The sequence below is a fragment of the Onychostruthus taczanowskii genome, unplaced genomic scaffold (genome assembly GCF_017590055.1).
Source record: "Onychostruthus taczanowskii isolate IOZ18803 unplaced genomic scaffold, ASM1759005v1 scaffold194, whole genome shotgun sequence".
NCBI classification, from domain to species: domain Eukaryota; kingdom Metazoa; phylum Chordata; class Aves; order Passeriformes; family Passeridae; genus Onychostruthus; species Onychostruthus taczanowskii.
The window spans coordinates 195,879-215,855 of record NW_024499173.1 but is presented as its reverse complement, the minus strand read 5'-3'; the positions used below and the strand labels follow the sequence as shown (position 1 = coordinate 215,855).

Genomic DNA, 19,977 nt, shown 5'->3' with positions numbered 1-19,977 from the left:
AGTTTTCCTGACCTGTTCCCTCTGTGCTAAAAAGGAACTGGGGTATGGATGGATTTATTGCTCACAGTCCAACCTTGTAATAATTTCAAATTTCAATAAATCCTAGGAGTGACTCACACCCAGTTTTAGGGCTGCTATTGCCCCAGCTAAAATGCATTTCTCTCTTACATTTGATGGCTGTTTCCATTAATGAATTCTTGAAATCCAGTTCCATCTCAGTGGAGTGAAACAGGAAGTGAGGCTGAGGCTGTTTGGTATCCCTGCAGTGTCCCTGTGCATCCATTTGCTGGGGTGAGTCCTTCTCACGAGTTCTCTGTGGTTTTTACAGCATTTGCCTCTCCCCTGGCTCCCAAAGCTCCCCCATATCCAAGCTGCTGCCTCAGTGGTGGCAGGAGCTGAGAGGAAATGCTGTGCTGGAGCCTGGGAATTGTTTTGTCTGCTGCTCTGGCTGGGAATTGCTGCTGGGGCCAGTTTGGAGCTGCCCTCGTGCCCTGGCTGGGCTAACCCCATCCCATGGGTGCTCAGTGCTTGGAATTCCAGAATAAAACTGAACCCAGGTGCTCCAAACAGTGAATTCTGTACAGCAGCTCACTTTGCACAGGGCCTGCACCACACAGCTTTGGTCCAGCCCTGTCAGGTGCCTTGCCCAGGAGCTTGGGAATGTTTGTTGGGTTCTTTGGGAAGGCAGGAAGGAGCATGGCCTGGAACTAATCCCTGGGACTCCTCCCAGTGCCAGGAGCTTGTGCCTGGGCTTGGAACTTGAACTGCAAGCCAGGCTGGGAGAGCTGGGGGTGCTCACCTGGAGAGGAGAAGGATCCAAATGCAAGGAGAGCTCAGAGCCCCTGGCAGGGCCTGAAGGGGCTCCAGGAGAGCTGCAGAGGGACTGGGGACAAGGGCTGCAGGGACAGGAGCCAGGGAATGGCTCCCACTGCTCTGGGCACTTTCACACCCCAAGGCCAAGGGGACAGGGAGGGCTCAGTGACAACAACCCTGGAGTAACTCCCAGTAAATGATTTTTAATGGTTTGTGTGAAAGTATTTACCACCACACTCCCTGCCCCCAGTCCAGTGCAGGGTTTATTCAGGAACACACACACACATTCCCTGGGGGTTTTAACCTTATTTCTGCCCTCTGGTGAGTTTGGTGGTTCTTTTTTGTGAGCTGTGCTTCCCCCTTTGCTCCCAGCCCAGCCTCAGTGTGGGTGGGTGGTTAAAGCAGACCTGCTGCTGAGCTGGCAATTCCTACCTGAGTCAGGCTTTCCTGGAGCTCCCTTGGCAGCAGCTTCTCCAATCCCAAGGGATTAGATCTGCTCTGCCAGGGAACACCTGATGAAGCTTCTGGCAGCTGCTGCCTTGGGCTGTTCCTGGAAAGGCTGGAACAGTGGCACCTCAGCTCTGCCAGGGCCCTCCAACCAGGCACCTTCAAAAAAAACCCCACATTTTTTAAACAATTCATATCAAACCCAGGGAAAAAAAATCAAATAACCCCATTTTTTCAGTACAGAAAGAGGTTCACTTGTTCTTTGTGCTTTATTGGACACTCCAAACCCCACAGGGGCTGATGTGGGGTTTAACTTGGGCTCTTGTGCTTTAAGGCACTAAAACCAAAACTCTCAGTCAGCTTCTCTTCTGCTGGTGCTCAGCAAGAGGTTTTAGTGTCTGACAGTGACTGAAAACGTTGGAAAAGCTCGGAGCAGAATTCCTCCCAGGTCCCTCGTGCTGTGCAGGGCCTGGCCTGGCTGCACAGCAGGATAATGCTCCCAGGAGGGTGGCAGGAGCAGATAAGAGCAGACCTCTCTGGGAGGGGCTCTTGGCACAGCTTCACCCCGAGGACAGCACCCACAAGTTCCTTTTTGGTTTGTCCTGCACTTAAAATGATCCAGGAAAGCAGGCTGGGAGTTATTGCCAGCAGAAACCAAATGGAATTCACATTGCAGCTCCCTGGAAAAGCCCAGCTTCCCCCACACCAGTAAAGTGCAGTTATTCCTCCAAGCTGGGCTGGGAATTCTCCCTTGCGTCCACCTGTCCTCAGGCAGCTGCTGCCTTGGGCTGTTCCTGGAAAGGCTGGAACAGTGGCACCTCAGCTCTGCCAGGGCCCTCCAACCAGGCACCTTCAAAAAAAACCCCACATTTTTTAAACAATTCATATCAAACCCAGGGAAAAAAAATCAAATAACCCCATTTTTTCAGTACAGAAAGAGGTTCACTTGTTCTTTGTGCTTTATTGGACACTCCAAACCCCACAGGGGCTGATGTGGGGTTTAACTTGGGCTCTTGTGCTTTAAGGCACTAAAACCAAAACTCTCAGTCAGCTTCTCTTCTGCTGGTGCTCAGCAAGAGGTTTTAGTGTCTGACAGTGACTGAAAACGTTGGAAAAGCTCGGAGCAGAATTCCTCCCAGGTCCCTCGTGCTGTGCAGGGCCTGGCCTGGCTGCACAGCAGGATAATGCTCCCAGGAGGGTGGCAGGAGCAGATAAGAGCAGACCTCTCTGGGAGGGGCTCTTGGCACAGCTTCACCCCGAGGACAGCACCCACAAGTTCCTTTTTGGTTTGTCCTGCACTTAAAATGATCCAGGAAAGCAGGCTGGGAGGGTTATTGCCAGCAGAAACCAAACCAGTGTAAATGGAATTCACATTGCAGCTCCCTGGAAAAGCCCAGCTTCCCCCACACCACTAAAGTGCAGTTATTCCTCCAAGCTGGGCTGGGAATTCTCCCTTGGGTCCACCTGTCCTCAGGCAGTTTAGTGTTCCTTTCCTTCCCCTTCCACCTTCCCTCTTCCCAGTGCTTTGGCAGAGTGAGGAGCTGGGGGAGCTGGGCAGAGGCCCCTGGAGCACCAGGGTCTGTGATCCAGGGATGGTCCTTGATCCCAGAATCCATGTTCAGGATGTTCCTGTGATCCCTGGGATGGTCCTGTGATCCCAGGGCCTGTGTTCAGGATGTTCCTGTGATCCCTGGGATGGTCCTGTGATCCAGGGTCTGTGTTCAGGATGTTCCTGTGATCCAGGATCCATGTTCAGGATGTTCCTGTGATCCAGGATCCATGTTCAGGATGTTCCTGTGATCCCTGGGTTGTTTCTGTGATCCAGGATCCATGTTCAGGATGTTCCTGTGATCCCTGGGTTGTTTCTGTGATCCAGGATCCATGTTCAGGATGTTCCTGTGATCCCAGGGATGTTCCTGTGATCCAGCAGCCACACCATGGGAGCAGCCTCTGGACAGTCTGGGGCAGGTGACACTCACTGGGGTGGCCCTTCAGCGGCTGCCCTGCCCCTGGAGGTGTTGGCTGAAGGATCCTCTCCCTCCTGGCCACTTCCTTCTCCAAGCACAAGAGCCTGGGGCTCCTCCTCAGCAGGACTGCACAGCTCCTCCCAGGCAGCTGGGCCAGGGTCCCTCAGGAACTGGAGAGAACCACAAAACACCAGGTTAGGTCCTGTTAGAAATCCCAGAGCCAACAAACTGCTCCAGCCCAGAACCCACAGCAGGAGCTGCTACCTGGATATCCCATCCTGGGCTTCCTTAAAACTAAACAAGGAAAATGTTTAAAAACCCCTTTATTTCTGTGGGGAAAAGAAATAAATTATCCCTTCAAGCGAGTTAAAGCAGCTGCAGCTCCTCGTTGGCTGTTTGGGGTTTTTTTTAAATAAATTTTGGCCAATCTTTTGGTCAGCTGAAATCCCTTTGAGTTAGGAACAAACCTTGCAGCTGGGAGGTGCCGAGCTGCAGGAATGCAGCAAGTGGGACCCCGGGGCTGCTCTGATCAGTGCAGCTTCTGGTGTCACCAGCAGTGTCCTCTGCTCCCCTTCCCTCCCACAGCAACCCCAGCTTTCCCAGGGCATGGAGCACACAAAGGCTGCCAATCAAAGCCAGCAGCTCCAGGGAAGTGGGATGAATTAAATCAGCTTTCAGTTCAGGCTCCACTTCCTCTGCAGCCGCCCCAAGGGCAGTGAGCCAGGGGACTGCTCTGCAGACCCCCGAGATCCCTGCAGCCACAGCAGAGCTCCCCTGGCCCTGCTGGCACTGCAGAGACAGCAGCTCCTCAAAGGCAGCAGAGCCCTGGGGCTGCCTGCAGAGCCCCCTCGTCCCTGGCTGCCAAGGGGGGCCCGGGCTGATCCCTTTAGAAATTCACATTTTGAACCCTCTGCCAGTTCCCTTCTTCCCCTCTGTCCTGCCCCATCCCAGGCTGATCCCTTTAGAAATTCACATTTTGAACCCTCTGCAGTTCCCTTCTTCCCCTCCCAGGCTGATCCCTTTTAGAAATTCACATTTCAAACCCCCTGCCAGTTCCCTTCTTCCCCTGTGTCCTGCCCCATGCCAGCCTGATCCCTTTTAGAAATCCACATTTCAAACCCTCTGCCAGTTCCCTTATTCTCCTCTGTCCTGCCCCATGCCAGCCTGATCCCCTTATTAATTCACATTTTGAACCCTCTGCCATTTCCCTTCTTTCCCCTCTGTTCTGCCCCATCCCAGCCTGGTCCCTTTTAGAAATCCACATTTTGAACCCTCTGCCAGTTCCCTCCTTTTCCTCTCAGTCCTGCCCCATCCCAGGCTGATCCCTTGATTAATTCACATTTTAAACACCCTGCCATTTCCCTTCTTTTCCTCTCAGTCCTGTCCCCTCCCAGGCTGATCCCTTCATTAATTCCCATTTCAAACCCTCTGCCATTTCTCCTCTTTCCCCTCTGCCCTGCTCCATGCCAGGCTGATCCCTTTTAGAAATCCACACTTCAAACCCTCTGCCAGTTCCCTCCTTTTCCTCTCAGTCCTGTCCCCTCCCAGGCTGATCCCTTTATTAATCCACATTTCAAACCCTCTGCCAGTTCCCTTCTTCTCCTCTGTGTCCTGCCCCATCCCAACCTGATCCCCTTATTAATCCACATTTTAAACCCTCTGCCAGTTTCTTTTCCTTCTTCTCCCAGTGTCCTGCCCCATCTCAGCCTGGTCCCTTTTAGTAATCCACATTTTAAATCCTCTGCCATTTCCCTTCTTTCCCTGTCCTGTCCCCTCCCAGGCTGATCCCTTCATTAATCCCCATTCCAAACCCTCTGCATTTCCCTTCTTTCCCTGTCCTGTCCCCTCCCAAGCTGATCCCTTTATTAATTCCCATTTCAAACCCTCTGCATTTCCCTTTTTCCCTTTTTCCTTCCCCTCCCAGGCTGATCCTTTTATTAATTCCCATTCCAAACCCTCTGCATTTCCCTTTTTTCCCTTTTTTCCTGCCCCCTCCCAAGCTGATCCATTGATTAATTCACATTTTAAACCCTCTGCATTTCCCTTTTTCCCTTTTTCCTTCCCCTCCCAGGCTGATCCTTTTATTAATTCCCATTCCAAACCCTCTGCTTTTCCCTTTTTTCCCTTTTTCCTGCCCCCTCCCAGGCTGATCCTTTTATTAATTCCCATTCCAAACCCTCTGCATTTCCCTTTTTCCAGCCCCAGCTGTGCAGGGGATGCCCTTTTGCTGCTCTTTATCTGGGAAATTTTGGGAATTCACCCTGCAGGGCCCAGCAGGAGCCTCAGTCCTTGCAGGCTGCACTGCCTGAATACCCTGCACCATTCTTTTTTTCATTATTATTCCAATACCCAGCAAAAATTTTCTATTATTAACAAAAATAATTGTATTGTTATTTTAAACAATTACAGTTCTTTTAAAAATTACTTTACAGTTCTTTTAAAAATTACTTTACAGTTATTTTAAAAATTACTTTGCAGTTCTTTTAAAAATTACTTTAAAACCCAGAGCAATTATTTTTTAAGTATTTTAATAACCTGTACAAGGACTTTCTATTTTATTACCCTCTACAAGGATCATTATTATTATTATTATTACTATTATTTTTATTTTTATTATTATACCCTGTACAAGGATTATCTTATTATTATTAATACCCTGTACAAGGATTTTTTTACTATATTAATACTCTGTACAAAGATTTTTTTTTTACTACTTTCATACCCTATACAAGGATTGTTAAGTTATTATTAATACCCTGTGCAATGACATTTTACCATTTTAACATACTTACAAGGATTTTTTACTGCTTTAATACCCTGCACAATTAAGTTTTTAATTATTATAATACCTTGTAAAAGGAGTTTTTAATTATTTTAATACCCTACACAATTTTTTTACTGTTTGAATACCCTGCACAAGGATTTTTTACTATTTTAATACCCTGTACAAGGATATTTTACTATTTTAATACCCTGTACAAGGATATTTTACTATTTTAATATCATTATGGGGATTTTTTAAAACTATTTTAATCATTGCACAAGGATTTTTTTCATTATTTTAATACCCTGCACAAGGATTTTTTACTATTTTAATATAATTACAGGGAATTTTTTTTTTACTATTTTAATCATTGTACAAGGATTTTTTTCTTTATATCAAAATCCTGCACAAAGATTTTTTTTTACTATTTTAATACAATTACAGGGAATATTTTTTTTTACTATTTTAGTCATTGTACAAGGAGTTTTTCATTATTTCAATACCCTGCACAAGGATTTTTCAGTATTTTAATACAATTACAGGGAATATTTGTTTTTTACTATTTCAATCATTGTACAAGGATTTTTTTCTTTATATCAAAATCCTGCACAAAGATTTTTTTTTACTATTTTAATATAATTACAGGGATTTTTTAAACTAGTTTAATCATTGTACAAGAATTTTTTTCAATATTATAACAGCCTGCACAAGGATTTTTTTAGTATTTTAATACAATTACAGGGAATATTTGTTTTTTACTATTTCAATCATTGTACAAGGATTTTTTTCAGTATTTTAATACCCTGCATAAGGATTTTTTAGTATTTTAATATAATTACATGGAATTTTTTAACTATTTTAATCATTGTACAAGAATTTTTTTCAATATTTTAACAGCCTGCACAAGGATTTTTCAGTATTTTAATATAATTACAGGGATTTTTTAAACTATTTTAATCATTGTACAAGAATTTTTTTCAATATTTTAACAGCCTGCACAAGGATTTTTTAGTACTTTAATATAATTACAGGGAATTTTTTAACTATTTTAGTCATTGTACAAGGATTTTTTTCATTATCTCAAAATCCTGCACAAGGATTTTTCAGTATTTTAATACAATTACAGGGAATATTTGTTTTTTACTATTTCAATCATTGTACAAGGATTTTTTTTCATTATATCAAAATCCTGCACAAAGACTTTTTTTTTTACTATTTTAATATAATTACAGGGATTTTTTAAACTATTTTAATCATTGTACAAGAATTTTTTTCAATATTTTAACAGCCTGCACAAGGATTTTTTAGTACTTTAATATAATTACAGGGAATTTTTTAACTATTTTAGTCATTGTACAAGGATTTTTTTCATTATTATAATACCCTGCACAAGGATTTTTTACTATTTTAATACAATTACAGGGAATATTATTTTTTTTACTATTTCAATCATTGTACAAGGACTCACCCCCAGGGGCTGCATGCAAATCAAACCTTTAAAAAATCAGAATTTTGTGCTGAATAAGAACTTTCAGATCAAAGCTCTGCTTGGGGGCTGCTTCTTGTGCAGGGAAAGGGGAAGAGCAGCCCTGAGAGCAGAAATTCCCCAGGGAGTTTTAACTCTGAGCCCTGCTGGAAACAAAAAGAGGAATTGCCCAGGAAAATCCCCCTGAGATCGTCCTGAGGTGCCAAAACAGCCACAAAAATAAAAATATTTCTGTTTGAAATAAATGTAAAATGAGCTGGGTTTGCTTTTGCAGAGCTGCTGCAGCTCTTGGGGCACAAAACCTGCCTGGCCCAGGGGCTGACAGAGAGAGACACAGGAATAAAAATAGTGATAAAGGAAATAAAAATAGTGACAAGGAAATAAAAATAGTGATAAAGGAATGGAAATAGTGCCAAAGGAATGGAAATAGTGCCAAAGGAATGGAAATAGTGCCAAAGGAATGGAAATAGTGCCAAAGGAATGGAAATAGTGCCAAAGGAATGGAAATAGTGCCAAAGGAATGGAAATAGTGCCAAAGGAATGGAAATAGTGCCAAAGGAATGGAAATAGTGACAAGGAATGGAAATAGTGACAAGGAAATAAAAATGGTGACAAGGAAATAAAAATAGTGATAAGGAAATAAAAATAGTGCCAAAGGAATGGAAATAGTGACAAAGAAATGAAAATAGTGATAAGGAAATAAAAATAGTGATAAGGAAATAAAAATAGTGCCAAAGGAATGAAAATAGTGCCAAAGGAGTGGAAATAGTGACAAAAGGAATGGAAATAGTGATAAAGGAATGGAAATGGTGCCAAAGGAATGGAAATAGTGATAAAGGAATGGAAATGGTGCCAAAGGAATGGAAATAGTGATAAAGGAATGGAAATGGTGCCAAAGGAATGGAAATAGTGATAAAGGAATGGAAATGGTGACAAAGGAATGGAAATAGTGACAAAGAAATAAAAATAGTGGCAAAAAAAGTGAAAAAGAAATAAAAATAGTGACAAAGAAATAAAAATAGTGACAAGGAAATAAAAATAGTGCCAAAGGAATGGAAATAGTGCCAAAGGGATGGAAATAGTGACAAAGAAATAAATAAAAATAGTGACAAGGAAATAAAAATAGTGATAAGGAAATAAAAATAGTGCCAAAGGAATGAAAATAGTGCCAAAGGAGTGGAAATAGTGACAAAGGAATGGAAATAGTGACAAGGAATGAAAATAGTGCAAAGGAATGCAAATAGTGACAAAGAAATAAAAATAGTGGCAAAAAAAGTGAAAAAGAAATAAAAATAGTGACAAAGAAATAAAAATAGTGACAAGGAAATAAAAATAGTGACAAGGAAATAAAAATAGTGCCAAAGGAATGGAAATAGTGACAAGGAAATAAAAATAGTGATAAGGAAATAAAAATAGTGATAAGGAAATAAAAATAGTGATAAGGAAAAAAAAATAGTGCCAAAGGAATGAAAATAGTGCCAAAGGGATGGAAATAGTGCCAAAGGGATGGAAATAGTGACAAAGGGATGGAAATAGTGACAAAGAAATAACAAGAGTGGCAAAAAGGTGCCAAAGAAATAAAATAGTGCCAAAGAAATAACAAGAGTGACAAAAAAGTGACAAAGAAATAAAAATAGTGATAACAAATAATGGCAGAAATAAAAATAGTGACCAAAAAGTAGTGACAAAGAAATGAAAATAGTGCCAAAGAAATAAAAAGCGACCAAAAAATAGTGACAGAAAAATAAAAATAGTGACAAAAAAATAGTGACCAAGATATAAAAATAATGACAAAAAAAGAGTGACAAAGAAATAAAAATAGTGACAAGGAAATAAAAATAGTGACCAAAGAAATAGTGGTAAAGAAATAAAAAGTGACTAAAAGAGTGACAAAGAAACAAAAATAGTGGCAAAAAAGAGTGACAAAGAAATAAAAATAATGATGAAGAAATAAAAATAGTGCCAAAAAATAGTGCCAAAGAAATAAAAAGTGACCAAAAAAGAGTGGCAAAGAAATAAAAATAGTGCCAAAGAAATAAAAAGAGTGCCAAAAAGCAGTGCCAAAGAGATAACAAGAGTGCCCAAGCAGTGCCCAGGAGGAGCAGCAGGACAGCAGGACAGCAGGGGGACAGCAGGACAGCAGGGACAGCAGGACAGCAGGACACAGGGACAGCAGGACAGCAGGGGGACAGCAGGCACAGGGACAGGTCTGAGCCGTCCCTGGTTCCTCTGTTCCTGCCCGGCATTCCTGCTCTGGGGGTGCCCCCCGGTTTCTGTCCCGCAGGAGCAGCCCAACCCCCCCGTACCTCCCTGAAGTGCGCTGGGATCTGCAGCGGGGGCTGGGCCCAGTGCTTGATGCTTTGGTGCTTTTTCCACAGGCACAGCAGAGCAGCCACCAGCAGGTTCACAGCCACCAGGGCCAGGACAAAGAGGGGGATGATGTACCCAGCTCGGGTGGCCTCTGCAAGAGAGGGAGAAAATCCAAATGCATCTGGCAGGTTCACAGCTACGGAATCATGGAATGGTTTGGGCTGGAGGGACCCCAAATCCCACCAGGGACACCTTCCCTGTGCCAGGCTGCTCAAGCCCCAGTGTTCAGCCTGGCCTTGGGCACTGCCAGGGATCCAGGGGCAGCCCCAGCTGCTCTGGGAATTCCATCCCAGCCCCTGCCCACCCTGCCAGGGAACAATTCCTCATTGCCCAGATCCCATCCAGCCCTGCCCTCTGGCACTGGCAGCCATTCCCTGGCTCCTGTCCCTGCAGGCCTTGTCCCCAGTCCCTCTGCAGCTCTCCTGGAGCCCCTTCAGGCCCTGCCAGGGGCTCTGAGCTCTCCCTGGAGCTTCTCCTCTCCAGGGGAGCACCCCCAGCTCTGCCAGCCTGGCATCAACTCCTTTATCCCATTCCACAGCAGCATTAGGAAGGGAGAGGAGAAGGCACCACGCAGACCCCGAATCCCTGAACTCCTGATTCTTCTGTCACTAAGCCAGCTGTGAATTCCCGTGGTGCTCTCAGCACTCCTGGCTGGGGCAGGGACACCCCAGGTGATGCAGGGCTGGTGTTCCACCCCATCCCACTCCTCAGAGCCACACTCCCAGTCCATACCACTGAGGGCAGTTCTGTGACACTCTGGGGCACTTTGCTGCCCTTCCAACAGGTGACCTGAGTAGATCTTCAACCTCACCCGAACGCTGAAGCAATAAAGTGTTGACTCCTTCAGATTTCCAATTTGGAATAGTGTCTTGCTTTCACTTAGCTTCTGTTGGAAAGACACACACAACAAAAAAAGGTGTTGCTGTAAAAACCAGACCAGTTTTCAACACAAATACCCCTCCCCCGTTTAAGCTTCTCATTCAAGAAGCCCAAATTTTATTTTTCCCCACTCAGTTTTCCCAAACAAGAGAAGCAGTGGAATATTTCAGTTTTTCTGGGAGTTTTGATGCAGCTTCTGCAGCAGCTCCTGCAGGAGCAAAACACAGAGCAATGGAGGGGAGAAGGAAACCACTCTGACCCCTTTCCTGGCTCTCAGCTGAAGGTGTTCTGTGTGTGAGAAAAACACACAGTGCTGCAAGGCAGGAAGGAAGTGGAGATGATTTACCAAGGACTTTGAGGCAGAAGGAAGCTGTAAATAATTTTTTTTTTTACTTCTGTTTTTCAGATGTTTGACTTCAGATTGATGTCATTTGGAAGCTTCCTCTTTTTTAATTTTTTTTTTTTTCTTTAAGCCTGACTTAACACCTCCCCTGCACCTCTGGCCTGTCCGAACACAATTCCCAGGCAGCAGCAGGGGCACAGGATGATGCCAAAGCTCTGAGCCTCAGGATGAACAGGGATGATCCCAGCTCATCCCAGCCTGCTGCTCCATCTCCTCCTCTCCCTGGGCACACCAGGCCCCCCCAGCTGCTCCTGCAGCTCCCAGCACAGCAAAGGAGAAGGGACTTCCCAGAGCCCCCCAAAGTGCCTGGGAAAGCTGTGGAGTGCAGAGCCACCTTTGGCAGCAGTCCTGCCCAAGGATGTGCAGAGAGGTTTCATTCCAAACAGAGGAAGGAAGTTCCCAAGTTTGGAAGTGCAGCAATCCTTGTGCCGAGGCCAGAGCCCTTCTCCCCCCGTGGTGAGCCTTGCTGGACACAAAATAAACTGATTTTCTGCCCCCACTGCTGTCCTGCCAAGGGACACTGACTCCCAGCCCTCAGCCCCCAGGCACCAAGGACAAATGTGACAGAATTCTTACTTTTTCTATGCCACTGGTGCTGTTCTCCCAGTAGGACACGAGGTACTGGAGGAGGTCCCCAGGCTCAGGGGAGAACGGGGGGCTGACACTGACGAGCAGAGAGCCAGGGCTGGCACTGACATTGTTCACCCTGGGGGGGCCCAGAGTGGCTGAAAACAAACACAGAGAGCAGGGAAACCCTGGGCTGCACAGCTGCCTCCAGCCCCACACACCCCAAAATCCCCGGGGCTGGCAGAGCCCTCCCAGCCCAGGCAGTGCCAGCTGTGCCCCATGGCCACCTTGTCCCCAGCCCAGAGCACTCAGTGCCACCCCCAGGGGACACCTGCAGGGATGGGCACTGCAAAGCTCCCTGGGCAGCCCCTGCCAAGGCCTGAGCACCCTTTCCATGGGCAAATTTCTACTGCTGGCCCAGCTGAGCCTGCCCTGGCCCAGCCTGAGGCCGTTCCCTCTGCTCCTGTCCCTGTTCCCTGGAGCAGAGCCCGACCCCCCCGGCTGTCCCCTCCTGGCAGGGACTTGTGCAGAGCCACAAGGGCCCCTGAGCCTCCTTTGCTCCAGGCTCAGCCCCTTCCCAGCTCCTCAGGAATGCTCCAGCCCCTTCCCAGCTCCCTCAGCAATTCTCCAGCCCCTTCCCAGCTCCTCAGGAAATCTCCAGCCCCTTCCCAGCTCCGTTCCCTGCCCTGGACACTCTCAATAAACACCCCAAATATCAACAGCTTTCACTGAGGAAAGGGCAAGCATCTCCTCAATACTTTATGCATTTACGGTATTTCTGTAACTTTTCCTGGAAATTCAGTAAATATTAACCAACAGTTGATGCTCTGAAGTGTCTCAGTTTATCTGCAGTGACAGGCCATAAAATCTTTATCTTTTCCTTTGCTCAGCCTGCCACACCTTCCACGCTCCCCAAAACCCCACTGCTGGGCCCTAGATGGGAAGAGCAATAATGAGTTTTCCTCTCCTTGCTTTCATGTCTCCATGTGTCCATTAGGATAAGCATGGTGACCTCCAGTGCTCCAGGGTGTAAGTCATGAAAATACCAATAGAAGCTCTCATTAACAGCAAAAATCACTCCAGCTCCTCACTGTGCCTCAAATCCAGGGACTCTGATCAAGGCACTGAAGGAGAAGCCATGGATTTGGTTTTTGGGAGCTGATCTCCAGGGCAGTAGTGTAAACTGTAGTGTAAACAATTCATATTTCTCTGAACAATTTGTATTTATCTGAACCATTTATATTTATCTGAACCATTTATACTTATCAGGACAGATTACATTTATCACAACAATTTATATTTATCAGGGCACTTTAGAAAATGTATATTTATCAGGACACTTTTTGTTTATCAGAAAAGGGATCTGTCCCAGCAGGAAGAGGTGATTTGGCCTCAGGCTGCCACAAACCCCAGTTTGTGGTGTGTGTGTGGGCAGAGCTAAGTAGGGGAATGAGAACATGGAAAATCCTCCCAAAAAGAACCCTGTGGCTCTCTGAAGGCTCAAGCACCCCAGGGGGCTCAGGGGTTTCTCTGGTGACACCCCAGCAGAGCAGAACCAAACCCTGGGGAGGCCTCAGAGCCCTTGTGGACAGTAACAGCTCAATCCTCTTGATACCTTGGGTTTGAAGTTTCTCTGTTTTGTTTTGGTGTGCAACTTTTAGCTTTATATTAAGTTATATTAAATTATATTAAGCTTTGTATTATCCTTTTTACTAGGATCTTTTCACAGGGTGGTGAAGACAAAACTATCCCGTTCTAGCTGGAGACTCAAAGACAATCTCTTCCAACTTCAGGCCCAAAGCACAAACAATGTGAAAAGAGGAGGGCGGGCAAGCAAGCAAGGAGGATGAAACTTCATCATTTGAAGCTATTAATTGTACTGTCGGCTCCTGTATGCAAATGGACTAAAACTTATAAAAGTGGGAGATTGTGTGACCAAGGCCTCTTTTGATTCCATGTCTGCCATCCTGGCAGAGCCACACCTGTGGCTGGGGCTGCCCCTGGATCCCTGGCAGTGCCCAAGGCCAGGCTGGACACTGGGGCTGGAGCAGCCTGGCACAGGGGAAGGTGTCCCTGCCCTGGCAGGGTGGCACTGGGTGGCATTTGGGGTCCCTCCAGCCCAGTCTGAGATCCCATGACCGCACACAGTTTATTTTACATTTAGAACTGAGTCATCCCCCCCCGCCAGCCCCAAACACCCCCAAAAGGCCCTTCAATAAACATCCCCTTCGTTCCTCCCAGCTCCCTGGGGCACCCCAATCCGGGCAGAGCCCAGTGAGGCAGCAGAGCAGTGCACCAGGGAGGTGCCAGCACTCACTGTTGGTCTGTGCCACGAAGGCAGCGCTGCGTGCCCAGGCCGAGGCCCGCGCGCCCAGCTCGGCGCGCACGCGCAGCTCCACGGTCCAGCGCCGCCGCCGCCGCAGCTCGGGGGGGAAGCTGCACCACGTCTGGGGGCTCTGGGCACAGCCCATGTCGCTCCAGTTGTGGTAGGACCTCCTGCAGAGCACAGCGAAAAGCAGTCCCTTAGGCTGCAGGGCAAGATGTGAGCACAGGCGCGTGTTCTGTCGGCAGTGCGGGATCTGCCTCCGGCTGTGAGCCACAGAGAAGTTGGGTAACAGGGTCCGTGTTTACTCATGAAAGAACTTTGTCTCTCATGACCAGTGAGTAAAGTATAAACTTCTGAGTTTTATGAAAATGTATAAAAGGATGCATGCTAGAATAAAAACAGCTTGAAGCCTTCTGAAAATGGAGTGTGTGGCTTTGTATTGTCTCCATCTCAACTACGACACATCTGTTGAAACCAGGTGGGGCAGTGTTCCTTATCTCACCCATGATTATTATCAATGGCAGGCAAAGATTTTAAAGTGATTTACCTGCCCTTGAAAAAGGGATATTTTGATTTGGCATGGCAAAAATCAGAGGATTTGCAAATTGCATTACTGAACTTCTCAGGTGTTTGCTCTTTATTCACTTTCCAGGCTGTTGCAAGCAAAACTGAGATTCAGAGGAAAACCCACATTAAGTGCAGTGCCTTTAAAGGTAACAGTATTTACTGATGGCTCTGGGAAAACACACAAATCAGCAATAACATGGCATGACCAAACAACTAAAACATGGGAATCAGGCATTCAAACAGTCAAAGGTTCTCCTCAACTTGTTGAATTGGCAGGAGAAGTTAACATTTTCACTGCTTTGCAGGTAAAACCATTTCCCCTCCTTCTCCTTCTGTTTCCAGGGGCTCTGCCACGTTCAGGTGGGCAGGCCCTGGCAAAAATCCCACTGGGTGGGATTTAAGGTCCCTTCCAACCCAAACCAATGTGGAATTCTGTGTATCCATGAATTCCAACTCCCTGGTTTTTATTCACTCCATAAAGAACATAAAGCTGAAAGTACCAAGCCCAGCACAAAATCACAAACCTCACCCAGTCCCCCATGAAGCCATAAATGAAGGTCCCAGAATCACCAGGGCTGGAGAAGCCCTCCAGGATCACCCAGTGCCACCAGCATCACCCCAAAGCCTGTCCCCAGGGCCACATCCAGACTCCTCTGGGACAATCCCAGTGACTCCAAACCTCCCTGGGCAGCTCCTGCCAAGGCCTGACCACTCTGTGAGGGAAAAATTATTTCTAATTTCTGATCTGAGCCTCCCCTGGTGCCATTTGAGGCCATTTCCTCTCCTCCTTTCCCTGCCCCTCCTGGCAGGAGCTGTGCAGAGCAGTGAGGTCCCTCCTGAGCCTCCTTTTCTCCAGGCTGAGCCCCTTTCTTCTTTTCACAGCACATTCTTTTTTTCTGGAAGGTTTTCCAGCCCTTCCAAGGTTTTCCAGCCCTTCCAGCAGCTGATCTGTTCCACCACCTGCAGCTCACGTTTGCCACCCTGCACATCCCAGGTGGGCACCCCGTGCCAGCCCTGCCCACCCTGCCAGGGAACAATTCCTCATTGCCCAGATCCCATCCAGCCCTGCCCTCTGGCACTGGCAGCCATTCTCTGGCTCCTGTCCCTCCATCCTTGTCCCCAGTCCCTCTGCAGCTCTCCTGGAGCCCCTTCAGGCCCTGCCAGGGGCTCTGAGCTCTCCCTGGAGCTTCTCCTCTCTTTTTCCCCCCATCTGCCTCCTGCTGACCCTGAGGTCACTCCAGTGAAACCTTCCAGGAGCCAACTGGAAAAAAAAAAAAACGCCTTCAGGAAGACGTGGTGGCCCTGAGGAGCCTCTGGTTCTGCCAGCTCTGGAGGTGATTTCACAGGCAGGAAATGGCAGGAGCTCCGTGGGTGGGGAGAGCCCCAAACCCAGGGGTTTGCAGCCACCATCGGCCTCCAGCCAGGAGGGGAAAACCACAGGGAAGAGCTGGGTCTGAAGGACAGGAAAAGGACAGACTGACAGCCGGGGACGGGGAGGAGGAAGCTGCCAAAAACACGGCCAAAAAGGGACAGAGGCAGGCAGGGCCTGGAGGGCAGCAAAGAGGAGGTAAACAGGGGCGGGGGAGAGGAGGAAGGGCTGAGGAGAAGGGAGCAGTGGAGCCAGGCAGGAAGAGCAGGACCAAAACCTCTGCAGGACATGGCCGAGGCTCCAGGGTCAGCTCCAGCAGCCCTGGCTGCTCAGGGATCTCCCCTGGAGCCTGCAGGGACAAAGGTTTTCCTTCTGCACCCGATGTGCCTCTCTGGAGTGACCCCTCACACCATGGGAGTCACAGAACGAGGGAATGGTGGGGCTGGAAAGGACTTTGGAGATCACCCAGTGCCACCCCTGCCACGGGCAGGGACAGCTCCCACCACCCAGCCTGGCCTGACAAAGAGCCGGGACAAAATCCAGCAAACTCTGGAAGTTGTAGGAATAAACCTCCACGTTTTTGGGGGCTGGTGAATAAATAAAAACCCACATCACAGCAGGTAATTCTGAAGAACAGAGTCTCCTAAGACACAGGCAGTTAATTTTTACATCAACAAGATCAGAAGACCAAGCACTTGAGTCCAAGTCTGGCCCAGGCTTCCTTGGAAATGTGGATTCACGTTAAAAACTTTGTGGTTTTTTCATTTCTACATCAAGTAGCATTAAACCCTAAGTCCGAAATACCAAATAATGAGTCGAGCTCTAGGTTTCCAAGAAAAGCTGTGGCTGCCCCATTCCTGGAAGTGTCCAAGGCCAGGTTGGAGCAACCTGAGACAGTGGAAGGTGTCCCTGGCCATGGCAGGGGGTGGAACAGTCCCTCCCACGCCAAGCCAGGCTGTGTTCCTCTCAAAGCTTTAATCAGACTTGTCACTAATTTCTCACAGGCCTGCCAATAATTTCTCAGCCCCATCTCTCAGGCAGTGCTCTCAGAACACACACACACCCTGCCTCAGGCCACACGTGGCTGGTCCAGCTTTGCAAACCTTCGGGAGGTTCCTCAGAGCTTCCCAAACCTCCCAGGTGCTTGGAAGGCCCCCAAGGAGCCGCCTCTAAACTGGTGAGAAATTTTCACTTTCCAGTCCCACGGATCCTTTCTTGCACTCTCGCTGCTGGTCTGGCACGTGGTGAGGTATCTCACACCATCTGTGACACCCTCAGCCCTGTGTCACCTGTGTCACACACCCTTCCACTGAATCCCAGGAAGCTCTGAGAACCAAACACCACAGGCACCAACTCACACCCCGCCTTAAAAGCAAATCACGAGCGATGAAGGACAGGGGGAGATGGGGATGAGGAATTGTTCCCTGGCAGGGTGGGCAGGCCCTGGCACAGCTGGGGCTGCCCCTGGATCCCTGGCAGTGCCCAAGGCCAGGCTGGACACTGGGGTTTGGAGCAGCCTGGCACACTGGGAGGTGTCCCTGCCATGGCAGGGTGGGATTGAAGGTCCCTCCAGCCCAGTCTGGGATCCCACGGCTGCACACTGTTTATTTTGCATTCAAAAATGAGTCATTTCCCCTGCCAGCCCCAAAAAACACTGCAGAGCTCACCAAAAACACTGCAGAGATTATCAAAGACACTGCAGAGCTCACCGAGAACACCCCAGGGCTCATCTGCCCTCTGAGGGCTGCCACGAGGCTGAGGAGCTGCTTCCTCAGCACCAAGGGGAAATCTGAATTTCTGTCAGATCCCTCCCTCACAGGGCAGGGACTGCGAGTGCTGAAATCACACACTCAACTTCCTACTCCCCCCCAGTTTGTATGGCCTAAAATAACAATAGGAACACTTCAAACACTGCACCCACGGGTCCAGGAACCCTCAAAACCCCAAACTCCCTCAAGCCAGGGGAAGACAGAGAGCTCCCATCCTTCCTGGCAGGGGTTTGCACTGGGCTGCTTTTTCCAGAGCAGCAGCCTAAGGAGGCTCGGATTGTTTTTTCCTGCTGTGCAGAGAATTCAAGGTATTTCAAACCAAGAGTCAGAACTTTCACACAGCAGAGTGTGAAGCCACAATCACAGCCAGTGAAAGCAGCTTGGCTCGGGGGACCCACCCGTGTCCCAGCTCCTGCTGCTCCTCAGGGATTCCCGATCCCTTCCCCTGCATCAGCCCCCAGAAATCACTCTGGCAAAGCAGGAATTTGGGATTTGGGGGGATTTTTTTGTGGACTTTTGCTGTTCCAGTGCACCAAAGTGGCTTCTCAGGGGTAGTGTAAGATTCCTGTCCACGGCAGGGGGTGGAACGAGACCAGCTGCAAGGTTCTTCCCAATCCAACCTATTTTGGGATTCTGCGATTCCCAGAGCTCCCTGGGAGCATCCCTTGGCTGCTGATGGGATGAAGCTGAACAACGCTGACTGCAGGAGCTCTGCCCTGGCTTGCCTCAGTCCAGCCAGTGAGTCTGGAGCCACCAGAGATCCACAGGACTCACCAGGGTCAGGCTGCTCAGCCAGGCCGTGGCCACCACCAGGACATGGGACATGCTGAACTCATGGGGAGCCTGAGTGCCAGAGCGAGCACCACATTCCCTGCACAGATTGTTCCATCGTGGAGTGGTTTTGGTTGGGAGGAACCTTAAACCTTATCTCATCCCACCCCTGCCATGGCAGGGACACCTTCCCCTGTGCCAGGCTGCTCCAGCCCCAGTGTCCAGCCTGGCCTTGGGCACTGCCAGGGATCCAGGGGCAGCCCCAGCTGCTCTGGGAATTCCATCCCAGCCCCTGCCCACCCTGCCAGGGAACAATTCCTCATTGCCCAGATCCCATCCAGCCCTGCCCTCTGGCACTGGCAGCCATTCCCTGGGTGCTGTCCCTCGATCCCTTGTCCCCAGTCCCTCTGCAGCTCTCCTGGAGCCCCTTCAGGCCCTGCCAGGGGCTCTGAGCTCTCCCTGGAGCTTCTCCTCTCCAGGTGAGCCCCCCCAGCTCTCCCAGCCTGGCTCCAGAGGGGCTCCAGCCCTGGGACACACCTGGAGCCGGGACTGCAGAGCTCGAGCCCGCAGAGCCATTTCCACCAAACCCGAACCCAAATCGCCTCCATCCCCACTTTTAAACGGCCTTTAATGGGAGGCGCCACCTCCCAAACCTCCGCCACGCCACGAGCGCCGGTCGGTGCCCACAGCCCCACAGCGTGCCCTGCAGCCCGGCCCGGCTCCGCCACAGCGGGGTGTGGGAGCGGCACCCCGGCCGGGCCGGGCCGATCCCGGGCTGGGCCGGACCGATCCCGGGCTGGGCCGGACCGATACCGGGCTGGGCTGGACCGATCCCGGGCTGGGCAGGACCGATCCCGGACCGACCCCGGGCTGGGCCGGACCGATCCCGGACCGATCCCGGGCTGGGCCGGACCGATCCCGGGCTGGGCAGGACCGATCCCGGGCTGGGCAGGGCCGATCCCGGGCACGGGCTGAGCCCGGCCCGGCCCCAGCGGCTGCGGCCGCTCCGGGCCCGGAGTGCCGCGGGGGGAAGGCACAGGGGACACCGGCACAGGCCCCGTGAGGCGACCAAGACCGCGCCGCGGCCACCCAGAGCCGCGGGCTCCGAACCCCGCGGGTACCGAGCCCCGCAAACACCGAGCCCCGTACCCACCTGCGGCGGCGGCCCGCGCCGAGCCCAGCAGCAGCAGCGGGAGCCAGAGGAGCAGCAGGAGCGGAGCCCGGCCCCGCATGGCCCCGCTCGGCCGCGGGTGCCCCCACCTACAGCCCAAACTAGCCCAAACCTGCAGCCCTGGTGACACTGCACACCTACAGTCCAAACTAGCCAAACCTGCAGCCCTGGTGACACTGCACACCTGCAGCCCTGGTGACAGTGACCCACAGCTCCAGCTGATGCCAGCAAGAGCAGATTGTGACTGAAAACACTGCTTTGGCTAAGAGCAGCTGAAGCACAGGGGTATTTCTTGAGTCTCCTCAACA

The 19,977-nt window shown here is 49.5% G+C and overlaps 1 protein-coding gene across 1 annotated transcript; it reads right to left on the bottom strand.

Moving 5' to 3' along the window:
- Window positions 1–2,040: 2,040 nt before the first annotated feature.
- Window positions 2,041–19,730, bottom strand: LOC121334745 (interferon gamma receptor 2-like). Its single transcript, XM_041402162.1, has 6 exons — window positions 19,652–19,730; window positions 14,014–14,310; window positions 11,706–11,854; window positions 10,580–10,733; window positions 9,784–9,938; window positions 2,041–3,397 (listed from the first exon to the last, which is right to left on the bottom strand). The coding sequence occupies exons 1-6, from the start codon at window positions 19,728–19,730 to the stop codon at window positions 3,236–3,238; spliced, it is 996 nt and encodes a 331-aa protein (XP_041258096.1). The 3' UTR covers window positions 2,041–3,235.
- Between the last annotated feature and the right edge of the window lie 247 nt (window positions 19,731–19,977).